Source organism: Dendronephthya gigantea, unplaced genomic scaffold (assembly GCF_004324835.1).
Source record: "Dendronephthya gigantea isolate DGI-Jeju-01 unplaced genomic scaffold, DenGig_1.0 000002F, whole genome shotgun sequence".
Lineage (NCBI taxonomy): Eukaryota > Metazoa > Cnidaria > Anthozoa > Malacalcyonacea > Nephtheidae > Dendronephthya > Dendronephthya gigantea.
In genome coordinates, this window is record NW_021163012.1 from 3,062,166 (window position 1) to 3,086,388 (window position 24,223).

At 38.8% G+C, this 24,223-nt stretch overlaps 3 protein-coding genes across 3 annotated transcripts; all 3 read left to right on the forward strand.

Moving 5' to 3' along the window:
* Positions 1 to 273: 273 nt before the first annotated feature.
* LOC114535022 (bromodomain and WD repeat-containing protein 3-like) lies at positions 274 to 17,587 on the forward strand. Its single transcript, XM_028556401.1, has 39 exons — positions 274 to 447; positions 528 to 586; positions 653 to 682; positions 874 to 933; positions 2,179 to 2,329; positions 2,892 to 2,987; positions 3,101 to 3,186; positions 3,263 to 3,337; positions 3,461 to 3,601; positions 3,884 to 3,964; positions 4,164 to 4,192; positions 4,367 to 4,438; positions 4,540 to 4,711; positions 4,813 to 4,853; positions 5,738 to 5,836; positions 5,968 to 6,025; positions 6,491 to 6,592; positions 6,922 to 7,056; positions 7,401 to 7,529; positions 7,652 to 7,729; positions 7,896 to 8,118; positions 8,763 to 8,973; positions 9,277 to 9,370; positions 9,756 to 9,997; positions 10,552 to 10,747; positions 11,064 to 11,183; positions 11,684 to 11,864; positions 12,312 to 12,363; positions 12,766 to 12,848; positions 13,082 to 13,193; positions 13,390 to 13,451; positions 13,734 to 14,034; positions 14,101 to 14,226; positions 14,377 to 14,449; positions 14,995 to 15,033; positions 15,118 to 15,210; positions 15,299 to 15,403; positions 15,696 to 15,848; positions 15,980 to 17,587. The coding sequence occupies exons 1-39, from the start codon at positions 399 to 401 to the stop codon at positions 16,904 to 16,906; spliced, it is 5,136 nt and encodes a 1,711-aa protein (XP_028412202.1). The 5' UTR covers positions 274 to 398; the 3' UTR covers positions 16,907 to 17,587.
* A 235-nt stretch (positions 17,588 to 17,822) lies between these two features.
* On the forward strand, positions 17,823 to 20,295 carry LOC114536245 (BUD13 homolog). Its single transcript, XM_028557574.1, has 4 exons — positions 17,823 to 18,972; positions 19,126 to 19,363; positions 19,547 to 19,737; positions 19,937 to 20,295. Exons 1-4 carry the CDS (start codon positions 17,823 to 17,825, stop codon positions 20,110 to 20,112), a joined length of 1,755 nt encoding a protein of 584 aa, XP_028413375.1. The 3' UTR covers positions 20,113 to 20,295.
* A 42-nt stretch (positions 20,296 to 20,337) lies between these two features.
* On the forward strand, positions 20,338 to 24,215 carry LOC114536256 (sorbitol dehydrogenase-like). Its single transcript, XM_028557585.1, has 9 exons — positions 20,338 to 20,465; positions 20,536 to 20,569; positions 20,992 to 21,156; positions 21,290 to 21,449; positions 21,682 to 21,800; positions 21,881 to 21,946; positions 22,299 to 22,477; positions 22,810 to 22,931; positions 23,623 to 24,215. The coding sequence occupies exons 1-9, from the start codon at positions 20,412 to 20,414 to the stop codon at positions 23,774 to 23,776; spliced, it is 1,053 nt and encodes a 350-aa protein (XP_028413386.1). The 5' UTR covers positions 20,338 to 20,411; the 3' UTR covers positions 23,777 to 24,215.
* The last annotated feature ends 8 nt before the right edge of the window (positions 24,216 to 24,223 follow it).

Consider the following 24,223-nt stretch of genomic DNA (forward strand, 5'->3'; position numbering starts at 1 on the left):
ATAATTTTTGTCAGAAAAATCAAACTGTCATTGAAATTAAGGGCAAACACGGCTAATGTATCTTCCGGGGTTTATTTATTATGATAAATTGGCGAGATTTCCACTTCATTTGCCCTTATTTAATGCTTTATTTTAAAGTATGTAATGGTAATATTTGTAAAGTTAAGAAAAGTGGAAGCAATTTTTTGGCGCCCATCGCCAAGCATGCGCAGTCCGCCGTGCTACTTCCCTGACGTCATGTTGGGTAAAATTTCAATGGCTTTGAATTAATTTTCACAGCTGTTGCCGAGATGAACGATGTCATGTAACTACCGTTGAATGTTAAACAAAAGTCTCTCGTTTTTACGTGTCCAAACAGCGATAAAAAAGAAGCCCAAGGCTTTAGTGAGCCCTCCAGTATGGCTAACGTTGAGGAGAAAGCTTGTATAGACGAAAAATTGAGCCGAGGTAAGGCCGTGTTATCGTGCCATACAGACCCGAGAAACCCCAAGTCCTATTTCATGTTCTATTTCACCTTTTCTCCATAGAATTGTACTTTCTGATAATCAAGTTCTTGTCGGAAGGGCCATGCAGTTCTGCAGCCGAGGTAACTCCGTTAAATTTCGTCAAATTTTACGATTTTAACCGCTCACAATTTGTCATGTCTTAACAGGTTTTAAAACGCGAAGTCGAATCACTTGAGGTGAGCTCCCATTTTCTCTAATTCGCGTCCGAAAAGGGGTAAAAATCACCCTTTATTCTGTAAACACCCAAAAATGCCTCGTGCACATTTCCCTCAAAACTTGTGAAAGTTTTGGCGGCTTCGAACCGCGTTTAAATTCATCTTTTGAACGTTTTTGACACGACTGAAACTCGGTGTTTTTATATTTTCAGCTTCTACCAAGAGGGATGAATTGGCTGGGAGATACAACGCCCCGAAACTATGCAGACACGGTAGAGTATGCTTTAGGAGTCACAGCTATCTCGCACGTTTCCTTGCGGAAATTCAAAGAAAACGGGGGAAAAAATTGAGGGAAAGTTATCCGAGACAAACGTGTGATTGGGGCAACCCACTTTGAGATAGGAGGAGGGTTTTAGAGGGGGAACTCCGGAGCGCGGGATAAGATTCGGAAGGGACATAAACGGCCAGTTGAAATGGCATCATCTGTCCTTGAAAATATTCGCATGAAATCGACACGGCCGACGCTACGCATGACTAAACGGTGTCAATTTCCATAAAGGTCAACACTCCATTGTCCCTTCGTCCAATCGCTGAGGAGGAAATCGTATTTGTTGACATACCACATGAACGATTTGCATTCGGAAAGAATGCCCCATTAAAAACATATTTCGATATGAATTTGCGCTTGAAAACTGCAAATTGCGCTTCAAGCTCACGAATTTCTTGCACGGCGAAGTTAAAACTCGTTGGGCAGTGTGAAATTCCTGGAGTTTTATCGAAGAAAGGAAGAGATTCACACCTTTGAACGGGTATAAAATTCCGGTCTAATTGGCAAATCGTGACTTCTGTCTTACGTTTGGTTCTGTCTGTCTGTTGCGTCTTCTGTCCTCTTGTGAACGCAACCACTATTTCTTACGTTTTGGATTGTTGTACTTTTGTATAATATACTTCCTGAAGATCTTTGTTTGAAAACTGTGAAATGTAAACAGTCATTTCAGTGCAAAATTTTTTTTAAGTATTTTGTGAAACGAGGCAGAGCTGGAGGGCTCAATTTAGGAAATGCTAAATGCTATAGTTGAAACAGTTTATCCTAATGTATTAAGTGAAGGTCCACTAGCTATATTGACCCAGCTCAAGCAGCATTCTAAATGACATTAAGGCCAGCTGTGTCTGTATCTGACTCATGTATTTTGAATGTCTGAGGGCTTATATACTGTGGAAGAAACTTAGTTTGGTTTCACCAGGCTTAATCAGCTCACAAATTATTAACAAACTGGGCAAGTCCATGAAAAGTAATTTACCATCCACAAGATAGATGCTTTACAAAAATATTCCATATCTTTTCCACGAAATACAGACATTCAAGAGCTTAACATGCTGCCTGCTTTAATTTGCAGCATACTGTGCAAACATTGTAATAAATTGAATATTTTGCTGAAATGAATGCAGAATTCCTAGAATTTAGCTGTTTCAATATAATCCTGCAACACTAGCTAATGTTGTTATAATTTTTGTAGGCATCAAAAAATCTTCACATCCCGGGTAATTTCTTGCAACAAATATGTGGGCGATTGCTGCCCTTGCTCGAGCAGACAATCCCACCCAGTGTCAAAGGCGTTTCGTCATTACTTGGTGCCGGGAAGCACTCGTTATTGAGGCCAGCCCAAGGTAATTAACCAATGAATATACTTAGAGTGTATATAATATATATAGTAAAAGTATAGCATGTAGTTACCTCCACACAGCACAGAACAATTGGCACTTCATAAAATCATTAACAATTTATTACAAAATTTATCTACAGATTACCTATATGGTAGACAAAATATCACCAGTATATGCCTTTTTATTATCTAAATAATAAACTGCAAGTGGTAATGCCAACTTGTGATAATTTGAGATTTGAGATAAGCAATAGACTGGTGATTTTTGGTGACTGGGGACAGAGAGTCAGTCAACTAGAAAGTTTTGCCATGATTTAGAAAAATTACATTAGTCAGGTCATAATCCCTACATGCTGGTAGTATATCGTAAAGGTATAACACTTGCATATATCCCCTATATTTTTAATCTGATACAAATACAATAGATAGACAATGTCTGGTTCCTTCCCCCTTAGATATTTTGTACTGATATTTATGGCTAGTAACTAGTATATGTTTGTTAGACTGCATAACATGCATAGATTAATTTATGCTGATGATGTAAATTGTTAAAATTTTACTTGTAGATCGAGGTTGTCTCCTCACCTCAAATCATCTCACAGTTTGTCGACATGGAGCTCCAATTGCACCTGGATTTAAAACCAAGAACACATTTAACTTGAGTGAGTCATGTCAATCTGTGGTTAAATACATCCTTACTCCTATTGACTTTTTATTATTATATAATGTACACTTCAAAATAATTTTCATTATAATGTTCTGAATTACTTTGCAGCAAATGTTGTCAGTGCGAGACAGGCAAGCGGAACAGCTTTTAAACGAAATTTTATCCAACATGGCTTGTATTCTAAAATGTCAATGGTAAATGGTGATTAATTTTTTACTTGCTCTTGCATTTTCACTTATTTTCATAAACATTTCACTTGTTTTTTAATAGCACCGAAGGATTTTGGGTCATTTATCAGCCGTTTACTGTGTTCTGTTTGATCAAACTGGTCAATCCATTATAACTGTAAGTTTCCTAATTTCAGAACCTGCATGATTCTCAACTTTAAATCTTTGTCACTTCAAATGATTTCAGAGCACTTTGAAGTAAAGTTTAAACCTGATTCTCATTCTCATTTTCAACAATCAGGGTGCAGATGATAATTTAGTGAAAATTTGGTCAAGTTCTGATGGCAGGCTCTTAGCTACGTTAAGAGGACATAGTGCTGAGATATCTGATATTGCCGTAAATTGTGAAAACACATTGCTAGCTGCAGGCAGCTGTGATAAGGTAAAAACTATACACACCATATAAAAACAATATGAAACAATATTTCCTTGTTGTATGCTAAAAATCATTGATTGATAAAATGATAAAGATAATTGATAACACTCTGATTCCACAGGGACCATTGCATATCTTGATAAAATATAGAACAATATGAACATCCTTTTAAAAGCATTTTAAAATAATTATTAAAAATTCACATTTAGAAAAAAGTATAGTCTTCCCCTGGTGATGATGGAGTTCCTGTTGTACATTTGTACTATATACTCTGTTTCTTGTTTGCAGACCATTCGTGTATGGGACATTCAGACAGCAGCACCTGTTGGTGTTTTGCAAGGTCACACTGGATCAATTACATCACTCCAGGTATGACATTTGACGTATAGCATGCTCTCAACTAGACATTTCTTTGTTTCCCACTTTCCTTTTGAGGTTTAAATTAGCTTGGTTTAGCAAATCTATTTCCCTTCCAAATGCCTGCTTCAGTGCTTTATGTTATAATCTCAGGTGAATTAATTGCACTTTAGATCCTAATTGTTATTTAACACTTCTATTCTATTTTTAGTTTTGTCCATCCTGCTCTTGCGACTTTAGGTGAGACTTCACTCTTATGTTTAGGTACCTTAATCTCTTATCAATTATCTGCCAACAGAGTGTCTTGGCAGTGTTTTAGATGGGCTGATAGTTAGCCAGTAGCAACCACTTCCAATCAAAGTGCATATATTTGGATGAAAAACAAAAATTAACATTTAAATCAAACCTTTTCAGATACCTAATGTCAACTGGAGGTGATGCAACTGTCACTTTTTGGAAATATGATCTTTCTACAAAGAAATTTGAGTAAGTTCTTATACTATGAATAGTTTATTCATTGTGGAAATCCTGTTGTTTGTTATTTAACAAAGAATAGAAATGATTAATAACTTGATATTGTGTATTAGCAATGTGCCAGTCAAATTTCAAGAGAAATCAAGGCCTGGAGCACAGATAATCTGTTCCTCGTTCAGTCCAGGCGGAGTATTCCTGGTGACTGGCAATACAGATCACAACATCAGAATATACCAAATTTCACCTGGACCCCCAGAGAGAATTGCTGAGCTGTCTTCTCACTTGGTAAGATATTTGTTTCAATTGCATGGCTACAGCTGGTAGTTGTATATTTTTAACTTTTCAGCAAAACTTGAAATGATTGTCTTTTGTTTTTAATAACACAGGATCATGTTGATAGCATACAGTTCAGCCATTCAAGTGAAAGGTAATTTGACATTTAGTCAAGATGATAATTTGTTTTGTAGTTGTACTGAACAATTGTAATTTGTAATTGTGCATGTATACAGTACTCTCTCTCAACTGGTCCCACTGGACGTTTGGACCAACTCTTATATTGATCCGGTGTTACTACAGGAGGAAACCTAAACTAAACCAACTTTATTTATACTGGATAGTTCTATCAGTTCTAAACTGTTCTTCCTAGAGGTCCAGTAAGGATCATCTCTTATTGATCCAGTGTTACTACAGGAGGAAACCTAAACTAAATTAACTTTATTTAAACTGGTTAGCTCTATCAGTTCTAAACTATTCTTCCTAGAGGTCCAGTAAGGATCATCTCTTATTGATCCAGTGTTGCTACAGGAGGAAACCTAAACTAAACTAACTTTATTTATACTGGATAGCTCTATCAGTTCTAAACTGTTCTTCCTAGAGCTCCAGTGAGGATCATCTCTTATTGATCCAGTGTTACTACAGGAAGAAACCTAAACTTATAAACTAACTTTATTCATACTGGATAGCTCTATCAGTTCTAAACTGTTCTTCCTAGAGGTCCAGTAAGGATCATCTCTGATTGATACAATGTTACTACAAGAGGAAACCTAAAGTAAACTAACTTTATTAAAACCGGATAGCTCTATCAGTTCTAAACTAGATGTCCAGTAAGGATCATCTCTTATTGATCCAGTGTTACCACAGAAGAAAACCTAAACTAAACTAAACTAAACTACAGTGCAATTGTATTCATAGCAGTAACACCATATCTGTGGCTTAAATGAAACTCAGTTCTTCGCAGAAACCTAGTGTACAGTAGGAACTTTTTTGTCGTCAGTATGTCACCTATAAAAATCTCATTTAAATCAACCTCAGGTTTCTCAGTGGGTCAAAGGATGGCACTGCCAGAATTTGGTATTATCAACGATCAGAATGGAAGAGCATCATCCTGAACAGTCAAGAACAATTGGGAAGGTACAGCCCAGTCTATCGAGGAAATGACGATTTCCTGTAAACAAGACAGATATTTTCCGATCGAGTCAAGATTTCCGCTGCACTTTCAACAGCGCCGTTTGACGTTTTGAAACACGTTCTTTTTCCTCTAGTTCATCGCCTCAGCAGAACGAAGAAACAAACAAAATAACGAAAATACGAGTAACAATGGTATGAAACAATTGTGAAAATATAAAAAACAATTTTTTTACAGTCGACGGACCGTATGAGGAATAAATGAAGCCTAAAATTAGACAGTCGCTGTGGCGAGTCTTAAGGTCTATTCACACAATCCAATTTTGTCGGATCCATTTCACTTTTGATGGATGTTTTATTGTCTGTTTTCTTGCAAAGTATATGGCAGCAATTCGACGAAAACCAATGCTGTGCTGCTTCATTCACAACAAACTTCATTCCATACGTCAGAAGTGAATTGGATCCGACAAAGTTGGACTTCACGCTTACATATTTATAAAGAAGTACCCTATAAAATATGGCGGAACTACCAAAGGCTCAACCCCCCCCCCCCACTTTTCTGCCCAGAAGGCAATGTAGGGGGGGGGCTATTTATATTTTTGCTTGGGGCTCCCTGACCTGGTTCAATCCATCATGTTAAATTCTTGGCTTGTTTGGCAGGTTGGCTGGGATTTATCAGACCAGTTTGTCGTAACAGCTGTCAACGACCACAGCGTGAAAGTTTGGGAGTCCAAGACTGGCAAGCTCATCTACGTTCTCAAGGTACGCCATTTTTACAGAGTTGCAGACAATCTTTCAACCTGAAAATCTAATCATCAGTCTACAATTGTGCATTGCTAGATCAAAGAGAATATGATTGAATAAGTTTTAAAAAGTTCACTTACCAATTTCCAAATCTTACCAATTTTGGCAGTGTCTCTTCTTCCAGTGGGATCCCAAGCTATGTGAAGAGCTTCTTCGAAACTATGTGATACCACTGCCCTTGATTAAAATAGCTACATCTGTCTAGCATAGCCTAGCAAACGACAATTCTCAGAACTCGTAAAAACACATCTAAATTAAATACAGTAACAGTTACTTGTTTAATTCAGGGACATCAAGATGAGATATTTATCATCGAAGCTCATCCAACCAACCCACAACTTCTTCTGACCGCTGGACACGACGGTTACATCATTCTGTGGAACCTCACCGTTGGAAAAATCGTAAAAAAATTCTACAACTCCGTGAGTTAAGCTTTTTTGAAAGATCAAATTAACAAGCCTCTTCAAAATATGCCCAGAAAATCTATAATCTTACCTAACAAAGCTTTGTACAGTATATAATAATCCTCGTGGGTCACGATCCACGCGCTTCAAAATAACTATACCATCAAAATAATCATCCCTTTATATAGTATGGTAGTGCTTTTTTCACATTAACTTCACCGTCAACACACATCAGTGTTATTTATAAATCAGTGACTAGGAATAAAAGGCATTTTTACCTATCATACCTTATTATAACCTTGTACTAATTCTGATACGAATCTGTGTAATTCTTGATCATTTGTTGTGTTTGCTGTTTTCAGCTCGAAGGCCAGGGTCATGGTGCTGTATTTGACTGTAAGTTCTCTCCCGATGGCCAAAGATTTGCGACGACTGACAGTCATGGTCATCTTGCTATTTATGGTTTTGGATCTAGCGAGCCATATCAGAAGGTACGACTGCCCAATTTGTTTTATGGTTGGGGGTACAACCGTTTAATGCACACGTACATGCCTCCCCTCCCTCCCCTAGTTCTAGAGAAAGTTTTAATCTATCGTCAACTTTTTTCGTTTAGGTTCCCGCTGAACAGTTTTTCCATTCAGATTACCGTCCTGTTATGAGAGACATGAATAACCACGTGCTCGATGAACAGGTTTGTCAGGTTTTTTCTCCCCGCCTTGTCATTCCGTTTCTGCCCATCCACGGGCCAGCCCTGCTCCGATGTGAAACTAAGAATTTGATACATAAGAATTCGTTGAATGAACCAACCCCCAACGTTCCCCCGACGTTCGCCAATTGAGTTACCTTTTTTTCTCTAGACACAAACAGCCCCTCACCTCATGCCCCCACCGTTCTTAGTCGATGTGGACGGTAACCCCCACCCGGTGTTCTACCAACGCCTTATCCCCGGTCACAGTAGCAACATCAGACCTCGACGTCATGTGGTTACCAGTCCTCCACCTGTGCCCTCTTCGCCTCTGCCACCTCTCCTGGCACAGATAGAACAGTTCGAACGCGGTGCTGCATTCCCTGATCCCGAAGGTACGTAAGCATGCTGTGTTCATCCCACTGAGTTATATAATAATTCCTTATTATATATATAGCTCAGTGGTTCATAAAATACAGAACAATAGTAACTCCGAATAAAGTAAGCATTTTCATTCATGCTTACTTTATTCGGAGTTACTATTGTTGTGTATTTTATGAAAATAATCAGTGGTTCCCGCAATCAGTGGTTCATCCTCAGGACAAAATAAAATTCGTAGGAATATCTCAAGAAACGAAACGGGAATAGACCTTTCCTCCTTTAAACTAAATTTAAAACTAGGAAACTGTATAAAAGTGTAATGCTGGAAAGACCATCCTCGAGTTAATAAGTTTGGAAAGTTTAGTTTGGAAAAATATAGCTCTGCCCAAATTAGTGGCAAGCCTTTTTCGCACGTAATACTAGTTTACAGAATATAATATTTCGCAACCAATCTTACTAATTTCCGGAAGTTCTTTCCAGTGTTAGTAATGATTAGTAGAATATAGTAGTTTTGTTATACTATTAAAATGAAATCGTTCAACCTAATGAGATATTGGTCGGGTTTTTCCGAGACACCGTGTTTAGCCTTTCCATAACTTTCTAAGTCTCTAAAATTCCTAATTGAATAATATTTTTCGCTCTCCTGGTTATCTTGCAGTGATTCAATCACCACCCCCCGGCCAGAATGCGCCATCTCTTGGCAGTCCGGGGGTGGGAAGCCGCAACAGGGGCCTGCTTCAGGATGGTGATATCGAGGGAGTGAGACAGCTCAACGTGAACATTCCCATCATTCAGGATGCCACGGAGGCCGATATAAATGCCTGGAGGAGCAGGATCATCGTGCCCAAGTTGGAAGAGTCTCAAGCCAAGTACGTGTTGAATATCATGTAGTTATTTAATACATACATACATAGCTCTTGTCAGTTTCCTTTCGAGTGATCTGAAATGGCGGGAAAGGACTAGGCCTAGGTGTCAAATAAGAATAATTTCCTGGTTGAAACAACTTAATATTTCTTGAGATATACTATGGTTCTTATAACTAAACAAAGTCAAAAAGATTTCGGCTAGTTCATAAAAGAATAACAAAAAATTTAATCAATTGAATACTACTGAGTGGATTTCTATGGGTTTCAGCGGTGAAATCGAACAGTAATTGTGTTTTTGTTTTTCAGATGGGATGAGGAAAGGCGCAAATTACTGGGAAGACAGGAATTTCTTAGATATTTGAAAGAGAAAAAGAAACGTCCATTACCTTCGACCTCAAGGGTTTGTACATATTTTATACATTCCAGTTTAGTTTAGGTTTCCTCCTGTAGTAACACTGGATCAATAAGAGATGATCCTTACTGGACCTCTAAGAAGAACAGTTTAGAACTGATAGAGCTATGCAGTATAAATAAAGTTAGTTCAGTTTAGATTTCCTCCTGTAGTAACACTGGATTAATAAGAGATGATCCTTACTGGACCTCTTCACACAACAGTTTAGAACTGATAGAGCTATGCAGTATAAATAAAGTTAGTTCAGTTTAGGTTACAAGAGGTAGTAACACTGGATTAATAAGAGATGATCCTTACTAGACCTCTAGAACGAACAATTTAAAACTGATAGAGCTATCTAGTATATAAAGGCTATTTGTGTCCTTCTATCTAGTCTGTCAGTCAAACTGACAAGAAGGCCGAGAGATTCCTGCGCAGTCGTGCCCGTCCAAGTAACCGGCGCGAACGCCCACGTGCCAGCGAGCCTCGTCCACGTGCTAACGAGTCTCGTTCTGTATATAATACACGTGCAGCAGCAAACACGGAGAGCGATGTTGATGAGTCTGGTGAGGAAGAAGCTATGATCACACCAAGTGATAGTGATGATGATGATCTTCCTTGGAATAGCAGCAGCAGGTGGGAAAATCATTCATTACTGTCTACTAATCCATGTGTTTAAAATTAGATTGCAAAAAATATAGAAGGTTTTTTTTTCTAGTAACACTGGATCAATAAGAGATTATCCTTACTGGACCTCTAGGAAAAACAGTTTAGAACTGATAGAGCTATCCAGTATAAATAAAGTTAGTTTAGTTTAGGTTTCCTCCTGTAGTAACACTGGATCAATAAGAGATGATCCTTACTGGACCTCTAGGAAGAACAGTTTAGAACTGATAGAGCTATCCAGTATAAATAAAGTTAGTTTAGTTTAGGTTTCCTCCTGTAGTAACACTGGATCAATAAGAGATGATCCTTACTGGACCTCTAGGAAGAACAGTTTAGAACTGATAGAACTATCCAGTATAAATTAAGTTAGTTTAGTTTAGGTTTCCTCCTGTAGTAACACTGGATCAATAAGAGATGATCCTTACTGGACCTCTAGGAAGAACAGTTTAGAACTGATAGAACTATCCAGTATAAATTAAGTTAGTTTAGTTAAGTTTCCTTTAGGCAATATCGCTATATTTTAGTGAGACCAGTGAATACTCTGATTGGACCGAAGAAGTTGGTATGAACACGAGACAACAGTCGGGAAACCAGCGACCAAGTCGCCGAGTACGTCGTGTTATAAGTACAAGCGATGAAGATGGTGAGACAGTGACACAGCAAGCAAGAAAGAAGGAAAATGATAGACCGAAAAAACCGTCAAAGAAAAAGAGAAAGAAGGTAATAATAGTGTTTTAACTTCGAGGATATGTTGGAAAGTTAGTATAAGCCGAGGTAGCCTAGAAGTGTTTGTGTCCAGTTTTATATTGCGGTCTGTGACTGTGATGTATTTTCATAAAAGACTGTGAAATGAAACTCGATATATTTTCTTTTGGGTTACTTAGTGACAAAACGAGAGCTTTTAAAATTGTAATTTTATCATATCGCTATGGAAAATTTACGAAATTAATGCTATGGTTGGGTTAGGAATGCGTTTATTGTTCTTCCACATCAACTGTCTAATCAAAAGATCACTTTCCCTGTTATTCCTGCCCAGGTCCCGCGCAAACCAAGGATGGACGATATTGAGGAATGGCTTGAATACCATCGACCACCGGAATGGATGACCAGTACGAAACTGCAAAGATTTCCTTATGTTCCGCAAGTCGGAGACGAGGTAAGGCTAGGGAACTCTATATACAACTGGAACCAGCTGTTCAAAGCTAGGTTAGCACTAACCCTGGGTTAAATCCTTGGGGTCGGTTGTTCAAAAGCCGGTTACTTTAACTCAAATTTTCACATCAGTTTTTCAATCGCAAGTTTATAAAGTTGAACATGTTTTTTTCATAAATAGTTTTAGGATCAATAGAAGTCTTATTTTGTAAAGTCTTGAAACAAACAGCGGTGCAGAAGCATATAAACCAAAATGGCGAAGTAAAATTTAACGGAGTTTTAATGTCTGTCAGAGCTGGTGTACGTTTTAAAACTTTTACAAAATAAAACTTGTATCGGTTCATAAAATATTGGTTGAAAAATATATTAAACTTTGTAGACAAGGGATTTAAAAGTTGATGAAAGATTTGCTTTAACGCAGGGTTAATGTTAAGCGGCTTTTGAACAACCGTAACTACTGATAAACATGCGTATAATGCCTTCATTATTCCTTCGTAAATCCAGGTCTACTACTTCAAGCAAGGTCATGAAATGTACGTGAAGGAGGTCATGAGTCAAGAATCGTACGAAATAAACCCGAAGAAACAGTGTTTCGCTAAACTCGATCTGAAGGCGGAGGAACTTTGCAAAGTCGTGAGTCTTCATTATGTCACTGGACCACCAACCCTCGTATCCCTGAAACTCGGTAAGAAAAATACTATTAAAGAATTTTTGTAGAAAATAGAAATAATATTAAAGAATAAAATATATGATTTTACACCATGCACGATGTAGTATGCTTAAGGCCCGTTTGTTGACACTTGCAATTTTTCTACCATTTTCTTCTTTTGATAGATGTGAACGAGTGAATTAGTCACGATGTGTTCAAGTAAGAGCTCAAATACATCAGGGCTTTCGTAACTAATTACTCGTTCACATCTCACATTGGGTCATGTCGCAGCTCTCGGAAGCTTTCATCCAATTGGATAGTGCTTTTCTATGCTTTCTAAAGAGCGAAGCTATGCTATTGGTTGAAACAGAAATGTATTGTAAAGTTCAACCAATGAAAATCATTCTTGCGAGGAGCTGCGACACTACCCAAAATTTTACGGCACTCCCAGTATTATTTAAACGTTTTATTGTTATTATTTAGCAATTCTGAATCCCGAGACTGGGGCAAATACTGGTGGTTCGTTTACGGTCAAGTAAGTTCATTTCCTCTCATAAATCCCATGAATAAAACAGTTTGAATTCTTAAGACAAACTTTACATGTTAGTAAGAAGAATCTTTATCTGAAGAGGGGAATATTACAACATACTAGCTTAATAAGCGTTCCAGCTCAATTTCAGCGGCTGCAAACAAGATCAAAAATAGACTAGTAAAGGTCTTTTCAAACGATCCGATTTTGTTGGATTCAATTCACTTCTGATGGATGTTTTGTAGTCTGTTGCCTAACAATGTTTATAGGCAGCAAATCCACTAAAGCCAATGCAGTACTGCTTTATCAATAACTGACTATATTCCATACGTCAGAAGTGAATTGGATCCGACAAAGTTGGATCGTGTGAACATACCTTAAAACCATCAAACTGGTATTTTTTTTCAGATACCATGATATGCAGAATGTTGTGGATTTTTTCGTTTTGAAGCAAGTTTATGATCAGTCGCTCGAACGGGATTGGAGGCCTGGTAAGAGCTTCTTTATGACAGATATAGACTAGTGGTGTAGTAATCATACACTCTTCATTGCATCTCTACCCTATTTTTGGCTCCAAGTCTAGCGAATTCTCAGCAACGTTAAACTGGTCTCAAACAAATCAAAAGTTATCATCGATTATCCGACGGTCCAGTTGTATTAGAGTTCACCGGTTTAAATTTGCCCAATGGACAGCGTTGATACTGTTTGTTTTATCTCCACGCAGGCTGCAGATTCCGCAGTGTTATTGATGACTACTGGTGGTCAGGTGTTATCACTGAAGTCAGTCCTTATGAAGATGAATTGCCGGACAGCCACTTCCAGTGCTATGTTGTAAGGTTAGTCGAGTGTTTCCTAAAGTTTTGTCGTCCATACTTTTATGGTTTTGTAGAGTTGTGGGTAGGTAGTTGGCATAGGTGGGGGCCTACCTTCCCTCGGGTGGTGGGCCACCTTCCCCTCCCTTGGTATAACACCCAATTTCCCTTGCTATGCCTACATTTGTTTTTACATAAATACCAACTTCTACGTTTATAGTTGGGATACTGGTGAGGTGGAGAGAATGAGTCCATGGGATCTGGAGCCTATTCCTGATAACGGTAGGTAACATCAGACTCCAACGGTTCACCCCCCCTGTCAAGCATGTTTGACATATAAATGTAAGGGGTGTGTCAGGTAGATATTCTCTTTTTCCTCACAAGTACTCATGAATGGTCCCCTGTGAAACATATATTATAGACGTACGGGGGGTGAAGTAGGTATGGAATTTTTTCTTCATTAACAGTACTCCAGAGGGCTCTGGTATAACCCCCTGTCAAACATGTATTATATATAGATATACAGGGGGGAATAGTAAACATTAACTTTTCCTTTATTCACAGGTACTACCGAGGTCCCTGACACGAACACCTCTGGAGTGGACTCAAACAACATCCCCATCACGGAGGAAGAGCACGAAGCTTTGGTCAAATATACGCCGCAGGAAAACGAATGGCCTGACGAAGAATATGACGCCGCCGTGGCCAGACTGACCCGCGGGCTGAGCCTCATCTCGGAGCTCCCGTTCGCAGGTCCATTTGCTTACCCCGTTGACGTAAGATCGTATCCGGATTACTGGAGTGTCGTCGCTTACCCGGTCGATCTTAAGGCGATTATTGACAGATTAGAAAACAAATACTACAGGTATTGTTGATTAGTTTGATCAGAAAGATCTCAAATCGTCAAATTACAAGGTCTTTTCGTTTGCAGGCGAAAAACAGCTCTACTCTGGGATGTTTGTCAAACGGGCCGAAATGCGAAGACCTACAACGAAGAGGACAGCGAGATTGTGCAGAACGCCGACAAGTTGGTCTCTGTACTGTCCGCATTCATCAAGTACGTCCTCCAGTTGAACTGCTATTAAAAATTGAATTTTCTCACACCACATTCAGAGCTGGTATATACAGACAAACAAACAACAAACAGATATCCAGGGCTGTCGGCTTATTTTTCTAAAACTTCTCTTCCTTGCTTTTTTTTTCCAAGGAATGCTTCCTGTGTTGACCCACTTGCACTTTGTGAAGATGCGAACATGGAAACAGCCGAGGTGGACGTTGAGGTATGCTGTTTCTTCTCAGTAGACAGGCCTACCACTGTCCTTTCAATAAAGAAATCGATATTCACCAGACTGATATTCGATTTTTACAGTCTATATTATGCAGAATAACATCATTGTCCATGCAGCAAGATCTCAGCAGGTCTATGGGTTTTTCAATCACGTCTCGTCAGACCTTCCTGATCCTTGCGATATTAAACAGTATCAGTTTGAGGCGGTCATTGTTCTTATCAATGGTTCGCTATAGGCGATGCTTACAATACAACAAAAATATTTCAATCTCAATCATAACAACAAAAATATTTTAATCAATAAAAATAGCAATTAAATTATGGCAATCAATCTCAAAACAGCGAAGAACCTTCAAACTGTATAACTTTATATGTCTCATTTCTAAACTCTTAGAACTTTGAGAACCTAATTTGCACTATTTCCAAAATACTAGTATACTCTTCTTCTGTTAAAACACTAACCAGACAGTAATTTCGTGGACAATAAAGGAGATATTTGATTGACAAGTTTTATCGGATCTGTAATTTCTTTTTTAGCACGTTGAAGAGTCAGATGGGGAAGGACAATCCAACGAGGTAAAGTAACATCCTTAAATATCGCACGATTTAAAGTGATTTCGTTCAACTTCAATATCTACCAACGACGGTTTTTCTTTTTAGGGTGCCAGCAGTAGCAGTAAAAGGAAGAATTCCAGTCTCTCTCCTGCAGGCCCAATGAGAAAGAAAACTAGAAGACATGAAGTGGAAGCAGTGGTGAGATATTTATCATGAAAATGCTTGAGGTCGATTTTTATGTGGTCTCTTTTGCCATTTTTCACCTAAATTGAGATTATGTTTCTAGGTCGAATATTCTTTGAAGGAAGAGATTCTCGCTTTGTTTAATATGCTCGCGACAAGAAGCGATGCCGAGCCGTTCAGAGAACCTGTTGATCTTGCTGATTTCCCGGTATGGATATTTTATCTTTTACAGATAGTTCAATTTGGATTTTTCCATCATAGTAACGTTAGCCTTACCCAACCTCGGGGAAGAGGATTTAGAGGATCATCCTTATTGGACCTCTAGGAAGAACAGTTTAGAACATCAATATGAATGAATGAATGACTGAATCACTGAATCAATAAGAGATGTTCCTTACTGGACCTTAGGAAGAACAGTCGGTCAAGATAGGAATGCCTCTTTTTAAACAAGGAAAACGTAGGTTTATGTAGTGTCCCTTACAATTTATTTTTTCTTTTAGGATTACACAGACTATGTGGATGAACCCATTGCATTCTCCACCATACGTTCTCGTATTGATTCAGATTTTTACAACGAACCTGAGCAGTTCATCCAGGATATTCGACTTGTGTTTTCCAACTCCAGAAAGTACAACGTGAATCCGAAGTCAAGGGTGAGACAATAAATTCCCTACTGTACCTTTAGAAAAGAGAAGCGAATTTAATGGAGCTATCCAGTACAGATAGACTTAGTTTGTCGTATCAAGACAAATTCCATCTTTAATTTTCATCTCTTCTTTGCCAGATCTACTCAATGACTTTACGACTATCGGCGTTATTTGAAAACAAAGTTGACGAACTTTTAATGAACTTCTACCGTAATAGAAGTGGAAGCGGGCGTCGTACGCGCCAGCGATCCAGGCGCGCAGTAGAAGACACACCTGGTACGAGCGGCGTATCAAGTCCCGGCCGGCGGCCGACCCTTCGTGTACAACCTGAATTGGCCCCGCGGGTGTCCGCGCGAGCGTCCACGAGTCGGCGACGCGACGATGAAGCGGGGCCTAGTAATAGTGATGGTTTAAGAATGAAAATTTCATTAACTACGGGATCAGTGCTGAGCACTACGGGAATTGAGGGTACAGATGGGGGTAATAGTAGTTCATCGGGGACATCAAATCGACTTCAAGCTAATAACTTTGATGATTCAACTAATCAGCGGACAAGGACCAGAAGTGCGGCAAGAACGTCATTTAGGGAGTCTATAAGTAGCGTAAGCTCAGTGGCCTCTGAAACGCCTGACACAAGCGCCCTAAACGGGCCATCTAGGTATTCAACCCGTTCGCGGGTTCCTCCGACCAGGCTGCAGTTGAATGGAGTATCTGCTGACCATGAGAGCGAAGATGACGACGAGGAGGAGGAAGAAGAGGAGGAGGGTAGCGAGGAAACTGGGGAAGAGAGTAGTGAGGAGTCGGACTCACCTCAACGCTGGAAGAATCTCCGGTCGAACCGGTCTGGTAAGATGCCAGCGAAGAAAACTACGGGAAAGAAATCTAATGTGGGCAAGGGCAAACAGGTTGTGAACTCGAAACGACCGGTTAGAACTCGGTCGTCGTCGCGATACGACGATAGCGCTTCGGAAAGTGACGATGAAAACTCGCGGAGACGATTGGACGTCTCTAGTCGAGGCCGGGTGCGCCGTAAAGCGTACAAAATGATGGATTATGTAAATTAATGTCTGGTGGTTTGATTCTGTCTGTGCAACAAATACTGGTCAACCAACCACGAGGTGAAATGAAACAAAATATTACTACGGCTGTGACTAAATTGTCTAATATACACACTACTTTGCCCGAAAAACGTTGCAAAAATCCACAAAATATTCATTTTCTTTGCAAACGCGTCTTATCGTAATCGTTATTGAAGTTCATGGTGGTGAACTTAACGTACCTTGGAAATGGCCACCATTGGTTGCACTGAAGTCTGAAACTGCGCAACTAGTGTCTATTAAGAGTTAATTTATTCTCGTATAGATTATTTATATAGTCAAAAGTTTGGCTCGCTAACACACACCCTTTTCCATCTTTCATATATACGAAAAACAATGGTGAATGTTCAGTAATGAATGGAAAATATCTTCTGAACTACGCGGATTAAACTTTGCGTAAAAGAACCATTATTTCTTGAAAGCCCTGTTTTTCAGGTAAACAACTGGTTGAACCGGTTGTTTGTTTATCAGCCTAAACTGGTTTTGGTATTTTTAGCTTCAGAAGATTGTAAATTTCTAATTAAACAATGTTACTGATCTTCACCAACGTTGTAAATGGTATATATGAAATTGAAAGGACGACTACATTCATTCGTAAATCCCTAATCGTAAGAATATAATTTTGTACTTCCGTGCCTTTTGTAAATTTTTGCTGTGCAATGAAATTGAATGAAAATTTTTAAGAAATTTGTGGCGGTGTGATTCACCTACTACGTATTACATGATAAAAGTTTGCTTCTCGTTTGCTCTTCTGTGGCCTTAAAGGCGTTTGATTGTGATTGGATGGAACAGGGTTAATGAAGTGTTAATTGCATAGATGAAGTTAATTTGCAACAAATACACTTATTAGTAAAGATACATGAAGTATCCTGACAAATCCAAAATGGCGGCCATTTCGAAGGAAGAGTATTTAAAACGTTATCTGTCAAACGCGGATTCTGGGGAGAAAAAGAGGCGAAAAAAGAAGGTGAAAACTGGGGTAAAAACCGGAAAGTCTTTGATTATCGACGACGATGTAAATCTAAGGGATATCAAAGTGAAGCAGGATGCTGGAACCGCGGAAAATCTTCTTGATATGGCAGACGAAACTCCGCTTATTTTTAACGAAACGGGAACTACTGTGCTATCGAAAGATTTAGAGAGCATTAAGAAGAAAGAAGATGAGAGAAAGGCGATGTGGGCGCCGGTGAAAACCGTTCAAGATGAGTCAAACGTGGGGAAAAGTCATCAGAGTACAAAGGACTTATCTCCTATGAGAAGCAGAACTTCACCTGAGAAATCAAGTGACTATGGTAAAAAAATTTCAAAAGGACAAGCAGTTTCCAGAAAAGCAGATAAACATAGACGTCGACATGATTCTGAAGATTTGTCACCGCAACGACAACCCATCAGACACAATTCATCTTCGGATGAATCACCCCCAAGAAGATTGGCAAAGGAAATACCACCAAGACTAAGTCGACACGATTCCCCTGAACTTTTGCCTCAGAGAAGCGGCAAGTCAAGGTCGCAAGCGGACCAATCACCACCAAGACGAAAGAGACATGATTCTTCTTCCTCTGACAGGTCACCACCACGGAGTAACCAACCATTCAGAAACCAGCCTAGACGAACCAGACATGATTCTCCAGACATGTCTCCCCCACGTAAAATTGGAAATAACAGATCAAGATCCCCTGATCAGTCTCCACCTAGAAGGAACAGACACGATTCATCCTCTGATCAGTCACCTCCAAGAAACAATCAAAATACTAACAATGTGCCAAAACGGACCAGACATGATTCACCAGACTTATCACCTCGTAGAAAAGCCTTAAATAAACCCATTTCACCCGACCAATCTCCTCCAAGAAAACAAAGAACGTTAGATAGTAGAAATAGTTCATCAGTTAGAGGGAGACACAATTCTCCCGACCTCTCCCCTCCTCGTAAATCAAGAGGGTCACCCCAAGATCATTCCCCACCCAGAAAAAGCAGTAGACGTGATCATAAAGGACCTGATCTGTCTCCACCAAGAAAGCAAAGAAATTCAGGTAACTTTTTGTGTGATCCGGATTTCAATTTTATCATGCTTTTATATAGTTTAGTAGAAGTGCGATGGTGGTTGAAGGTTTTAACTCAGTATTTCTGCAATTACAATGAAGCTTTGTGTGAGCTCTCATTTTGTGTTCTTTTGTTATGGCTAGAACGTAAAGCAGGTCTACATTCAGCTGCAGAGCTGAGAGAGGAGAATGAGCGAATGAAGCAGAGGGAAAATGAGATGTTTTCCAAAATGAACTCAAGTACCACAGGTAAGGGTGCAGAGACAGTACATCGGGATAAATCAGGAAGGAAGAGGGATTTCCAAGTGGAAAAAGTCAAAAAGCGAGAGGAAGAACGGAAGAAAGAAGAGGAAAATGAGAAGTTCATGAAATGGGGCAAAGGGTAAGCTATGAAGATGTGCTAATGCATTATGAACATTAGGTAATAAGCAATCTTAATCTATCTTGATGAAAAGTGTTATGTTTGGGCCAAGCTTAAATGCTGAAAGACATCACACAATAACAATGTACAGTATATATTACTGCCACAAAACCTCTCTTAAGTTCAGAGTTTTCTTGCCTTTAGGGTGCAGCAAAGTAAAACAGCAAAAGAGAAAGTTGATGATGACCTGTACGAGATGAGCAAGCCTCTGGCAAGGTACAAGGATGATGAAGATTTGGATGAAATGCTAAGGAATCGAGAGAGAGCTGAGGATCCTATGTTAGCATTTGTGCAGAAGAAGAAAGTGAAACAAGATGTTTCAGCTGGGAAGAAAGGTGGAGAACACTTGATGACAATCATGTAGACAATAAGAGATTATCCTTATTGGACCTCTAGGAAGAACAGCTTATAACTGTTAGAACTATCCAGTATATATAAAGTTAGTTTAGTTTTGGTTTTCCCCTAGTTTAGAACTGATGAAGCTATTTGGTCCATTTTCATCATTTTTTAAACATTTTCTTGTTTTTGTTTCAGAGAAACCAAGGTACAAAGGACCAGCTCCCCCACCAAACAGATTCAACATCCTCCCAGGTTACCGTTGGGATGGTGTGGACAGATCAAATGGATTTGAAAAGAAACGATTCTCTATGTTGGCCAATAAGGGGGCAAGCAATGAAGAGGCATATAAATGGAGCATAGAGGATATGTAAAGGGGAGGGGGGTTGTAATCAGGATCTGTGTCCCTGAGTCAAGTGGTTTTTACAAAATGAACAAAATACATTTTAGAACATTACAATGCATTCCATGCACCAATGATTTTTTTGGGTGCATTATGTTACATGTAACTGCCACTCATAGATTCACTGATCTGTAAATAAACGGGATAGTCCAACATGATGAAATCTCTTGTGCTTCTCTTGACCAGTGTAAGTGCAAACGACAAAAATAATTCTCGACATTCCTGGGGGGATTAAGGATTATTTTTTCAGAAGTAGTCAAGTAGGCAAAAATGGCTGCGGACAATCTGAGTGCTGTATTGTACAAACAAGACGATTTGCGTTTGGTAAGTTTTGATGCTATTTTTCTCTTTGAAATGATACGATTCTTACGCTGCTTTTCTGCGTTTTGTTAAGGAACAACGCGAGATTGTGAAACCTGGCAAGGGAGGTCAGTACTGCTGTTCTAAACGTCAATAATTTCCAATATCATAGACTATATAGTCTGTTTAATACTCAAAAGGCTCACGCAAAAAGCAAGTATATTATAGGGAGCATCAGCTGGCAATGTAAAAGCCTCTGTGCATCATGTTTATGTCCTTGTGCGTGGTATTAGTAATGTAAATGAGTAATTAGCTACAGTACTTGATTACCTGCAGTATTGTTGGAAGCATCTCAAATTTGGAGGCACAAGCTTCAAGGAGCACTTTTGAAAGGCCAAACAATAGATCAGCCGAGATGCTGTGTCAAAGTTTTGTAAAGTCTCCACAGTTTTGATTAAATGTGTTGCCCAGTGTTCTGTAATTATGTAATATAGTCTATACTTTTTTTCTGTTTTGTGTGTATTTAAACACCACATGTTCATCAAAACAGAGGTTCAAGTTGCTGTGCACTCAGTTGGAATATGTGGTTCAGATGTGCACTACCTTCGCAAAGGAAGGATTGGTGACTTCATTGTAAAAGCTCCAATGGTTCTTGGCCATGAAACAAGTGGCACAATAAGTGAAGTTGGGGAAGGTGTCACTTCTCTAAAAGTTGGTAAGTGTGCTCCATTTTAGTTATAAGAGTTCCTCAGGCTACCAAATATCGATTTTCAAAAATCACTTGAAGCTTGTAGTTACAGAAACAAAGCAGGAAAATATTTCATGTGCATTTTCCTAAATTTTACCAGGTGATCGTGTTGCAGTTGAGCCAGGATATCCCTGCAAGATGTGTGATTTTTGTAAAGCTGGTCGGTACAATCTCTGCCCTGAAATGACATTTGCAGCGACGCCACCATTCGATGGTACCTTGTGCCGTTTCTACTGTCATCCGGCTGATTTCTGTTACAAGTAAGTTGCAATGTTTAATGGTCTAGTAGTGCCTTTAGGAAAAACATTCTAGATGAATATTTGTGTGTGCATTTCTGGATAATGGTTTAAGGAGGTTTATTACTGAATCCATCTGTTTTCGTGTGACTAATACCATGTAACAATATGCGACATGGTAACAAATAATGTCTACAGTAGTTGAACCATCCCTGAAACGTACAGTTCATGTTCTTCTTTTCCATTTTGACACCAGGTTACCAGATTCTGTGAGTTTTGAAGAAGGAGCATTACTGGAGCCATTGTCTGTTGCTGTCCACGCGTGTCGCAGGGCTGGTATAACAATGGGAGATACTGTTCTGGTTTGTGGAGCAGGTAGAGCTCTCTTTCCTACAAGTATCTGGTTAAAACTTACATAATACTGGGCAAGTTTACTGCATCTACTTAATTTTTAGGTCCTATTGGATTGGTGAATCTTCTTGTCTCAAAGGCCTGCGGAGCAAGTCGTGTTGCTATAACAGGTTTGTGTACCGAAGATAGTTCCATGTCCAGAATCCACATATCTAATCCTTAATCTAATTTGATTTCAGGTCAGATTTAGGATTATGGTCAGGGTTATATTGTTGAAGTGGTATTACTTGACCAGTGCACACTTGCAACTTTTGCTTTCTTTTTCTTTTTCTGATGGATCTAAATGTGCAAATCGTTATGGATATTTCATGTACAATTTCCTCCTACATTTGGGTATCCTTAACTAACCTGCTTTTTCGCATCTGTCAAAATAAGAAAACCACAACTAAATTTGCAAGTGCAAAGATGCCTCTGAAACTACAAGTTTATTAATTTCTTTGTTAACTTCATTCCCTGCCATAGACTTGGATGAGAAACGTCTTGAAATGGCGAAAAATCTTGGTGCAGATCTCACAATTCAAGTGGAAAAAGGAAAAACTGCGGAAGAGATCGCGTGTCACATCAAACAGCTGTTGAACGAAGCTCCAAACAAAATCATTGAATGCACTGGAGTTGAGTCCAGTATTAATGCTGGTATATTTGTGAGTAGATACAATGTAATTTTAGGGGGTGTTCACATGAGCCTGGTTTCCAAGATTTAACGAAGCGTAAAATGGACTTTGAGGTGTTGAAATGAGTAAATAACATGATCTTGGTAGTCGTGTAATTATCCTAACAATAGCATGTGCTTGTTTTGTTTCAAAAAGACTTATTTCAATACCTCAAAGTCCATTTGATGCCTACCCGTCGAGATTTTCATAAACAGAGTATAACTTGGACATCCTATTGAGGGAAAATTTGTGCAAAATTTGCATGCCTTTTTTACGATACTCGATAGTTCTTCAAAGTGATTTTATTTAACGTCCTCGCTTAGGCAGCCAAGTCAGGTGGTATAGTGGTTATAGTTGGAATGGGAAAGCCAGAAGTCAAAATGCCTGTTTTTAATTTCCTCGCGAGAGAAGTTGATATTCGAGGAATATTCCGCTATGTTAACTGGTAAGTTGACAAACACTTTATTTGACAAAAATTTCTGTCGTCTACACCATAATAAGTTTATTCTAAGCTTTCGGCCCGTGAGCCCAGGTCATCATATTACAGAGAAATAGTTTATTTCCTTTTTTTCAAGTAATTAGGTAATTAGGTCAGAACTTTACTGTTTCCAGTTTAAAAACACCTTAAATAAAACAGATTTCAAGTTTTACACTTACGAGCTATGTGCAAAGATATAAAACATGTGTCAGAAAGAATTTTTCATTTTTACCAATTAATGTGGAAATAAAACCCCATAACACGAGAATGAGTCTCAGGGGCCAACACCTTTTACATCTTTGCACATACTATATCTCGTGAAAGTAAAACTTGAAATCCGTTTCATTCAAGTTAGTTCTAAACTGGAAACGGTAAAGTTGTGACGTAATTACGGGAAGGGTGAATTAGCCTTTCTCACGATAACGAATATCCGCAATTTTTGGGGTACTTTCAATTTTCTCAAATGCGTTTAAACAATAATAGCAATGTAAGAAGAATTTTTTAGGAGTCAATGGAACATGTGAACAATAAATTATACCTAAAATTAAAGACGGCCGCCCTGAAAAAAAGTACCCCAAAAATTGCGGCACATTCGTCATCGTGAGAAAGGCTAATTTAAGTGATTTTAAGCGTTAATCGATATTCTGTCTTTTCCCAGCTACCCAATAGCACTCTCTCTTGTTGCTTCCGGAGCGGTGAATGTCAAACCATTGGTGACGCATAGATTTAAACTGGAGGAAAGTATAAAAGCTTTTGAAACGACGGAGAAAGGAGAGGGTATCAAAGTTGTCATCCAGTGCAGCAAGGAATGAGTTGATTTAGGAATGTTTGCTTGATTTCATACTGCGAGGAAATGATTTAAAATTGATTTCAACTTGTACCAGTGGATCTTCGGCGGAAATTACAGCAGGACTATGTAATTATCCATTACATTCAGTTCAAGAAATTACTCATGGAATAAGTGAATTAACAATAATCCTTGTCTTGCAATATCCCTCCCGCATAGAACCAGAACCATTTTGTAATAATTCTATAAGATCGCTACAATGAAACAACACAGTTCCAAACCTTTTTAAAACTCCGTGCACAAAATTAACTTCCCAAATTCCTCCTGCGGGATTGTCACATCCTTGCATTTAACCAATCAGATTGCGTGTCTCATTGTAGTTATTATCTAATTCACTTTAACTTTTTTCACAAATCCATGTCACTACAATGTGGATACCACATAGATTAATATATTTCATAATATTACGGTA

Bases quoted from the DNA above. Each gene is read 5' to 3' on its own strand.
- LOC114536245 (XM_028557574.1), top strand. From the start codon at position 17,823: ATGGCGGCCATTTCGAAGGAAGAGTATTTAAAACGTTATCTGTCAAAC. The intron at 18,973-19,125 runs GTAACTTTTTGT...TGTTATGGCTAG, and splicing joins AAGAAAGCAAAGAAATTCAG to AACGTAAAGCAGGTCTACAT. The intron at 19,364-19,546 runs GTAAGCTATGAA...TCTTGCCTTTAG, and splicing joins TTCATGAAATGGGGCAAAGG to GGTGCAGCAAAGTAAAACAG.
- LOC114535022 (XM_028556401.1), top strand. From the start codon at position 399: ATGGCTAACGTTGAGGAGAAAGCTTGTATAGACGAAAAATTGAGCCGA. The intron at 11,184-11,683 runs GTAAGGCTAGGG...TCGTAAATCCAG, and splicing joins TTCCGCAAGTCGGAGACGAG to GTCTACTACTTCAAGCAAGG. The intron at 12,849-13,081 runs GTAAGAGCTTCT...ATCTCCACGCAG, and splicing joins CGAACGGGATTGGAGGCCTG to GCTGCAGATTCCGCAGTGTT.
- LOC114536256 (XM_028557585.1), top strand. From the start codon at position 20,412: ATGGCTGCGGACAATCTGAGTGCTGTATTGTACAAACAAGACGATTTG. The intron at 20,570-20,991 runs GTCAGTACTGCT...TCATCAAAACAG, and splicing joins TGTGAAACCTGGCAAGGGAG to AGGTTCAAGTTGCTGTGCAC. The intron at 21,947-22,298 runs GTTTGTGTACCG...TCCCTGCCATAG, and splicing joins AAGTCGTGTTGCTATAACAG to ACTTGGATGAGAAACGTCTT.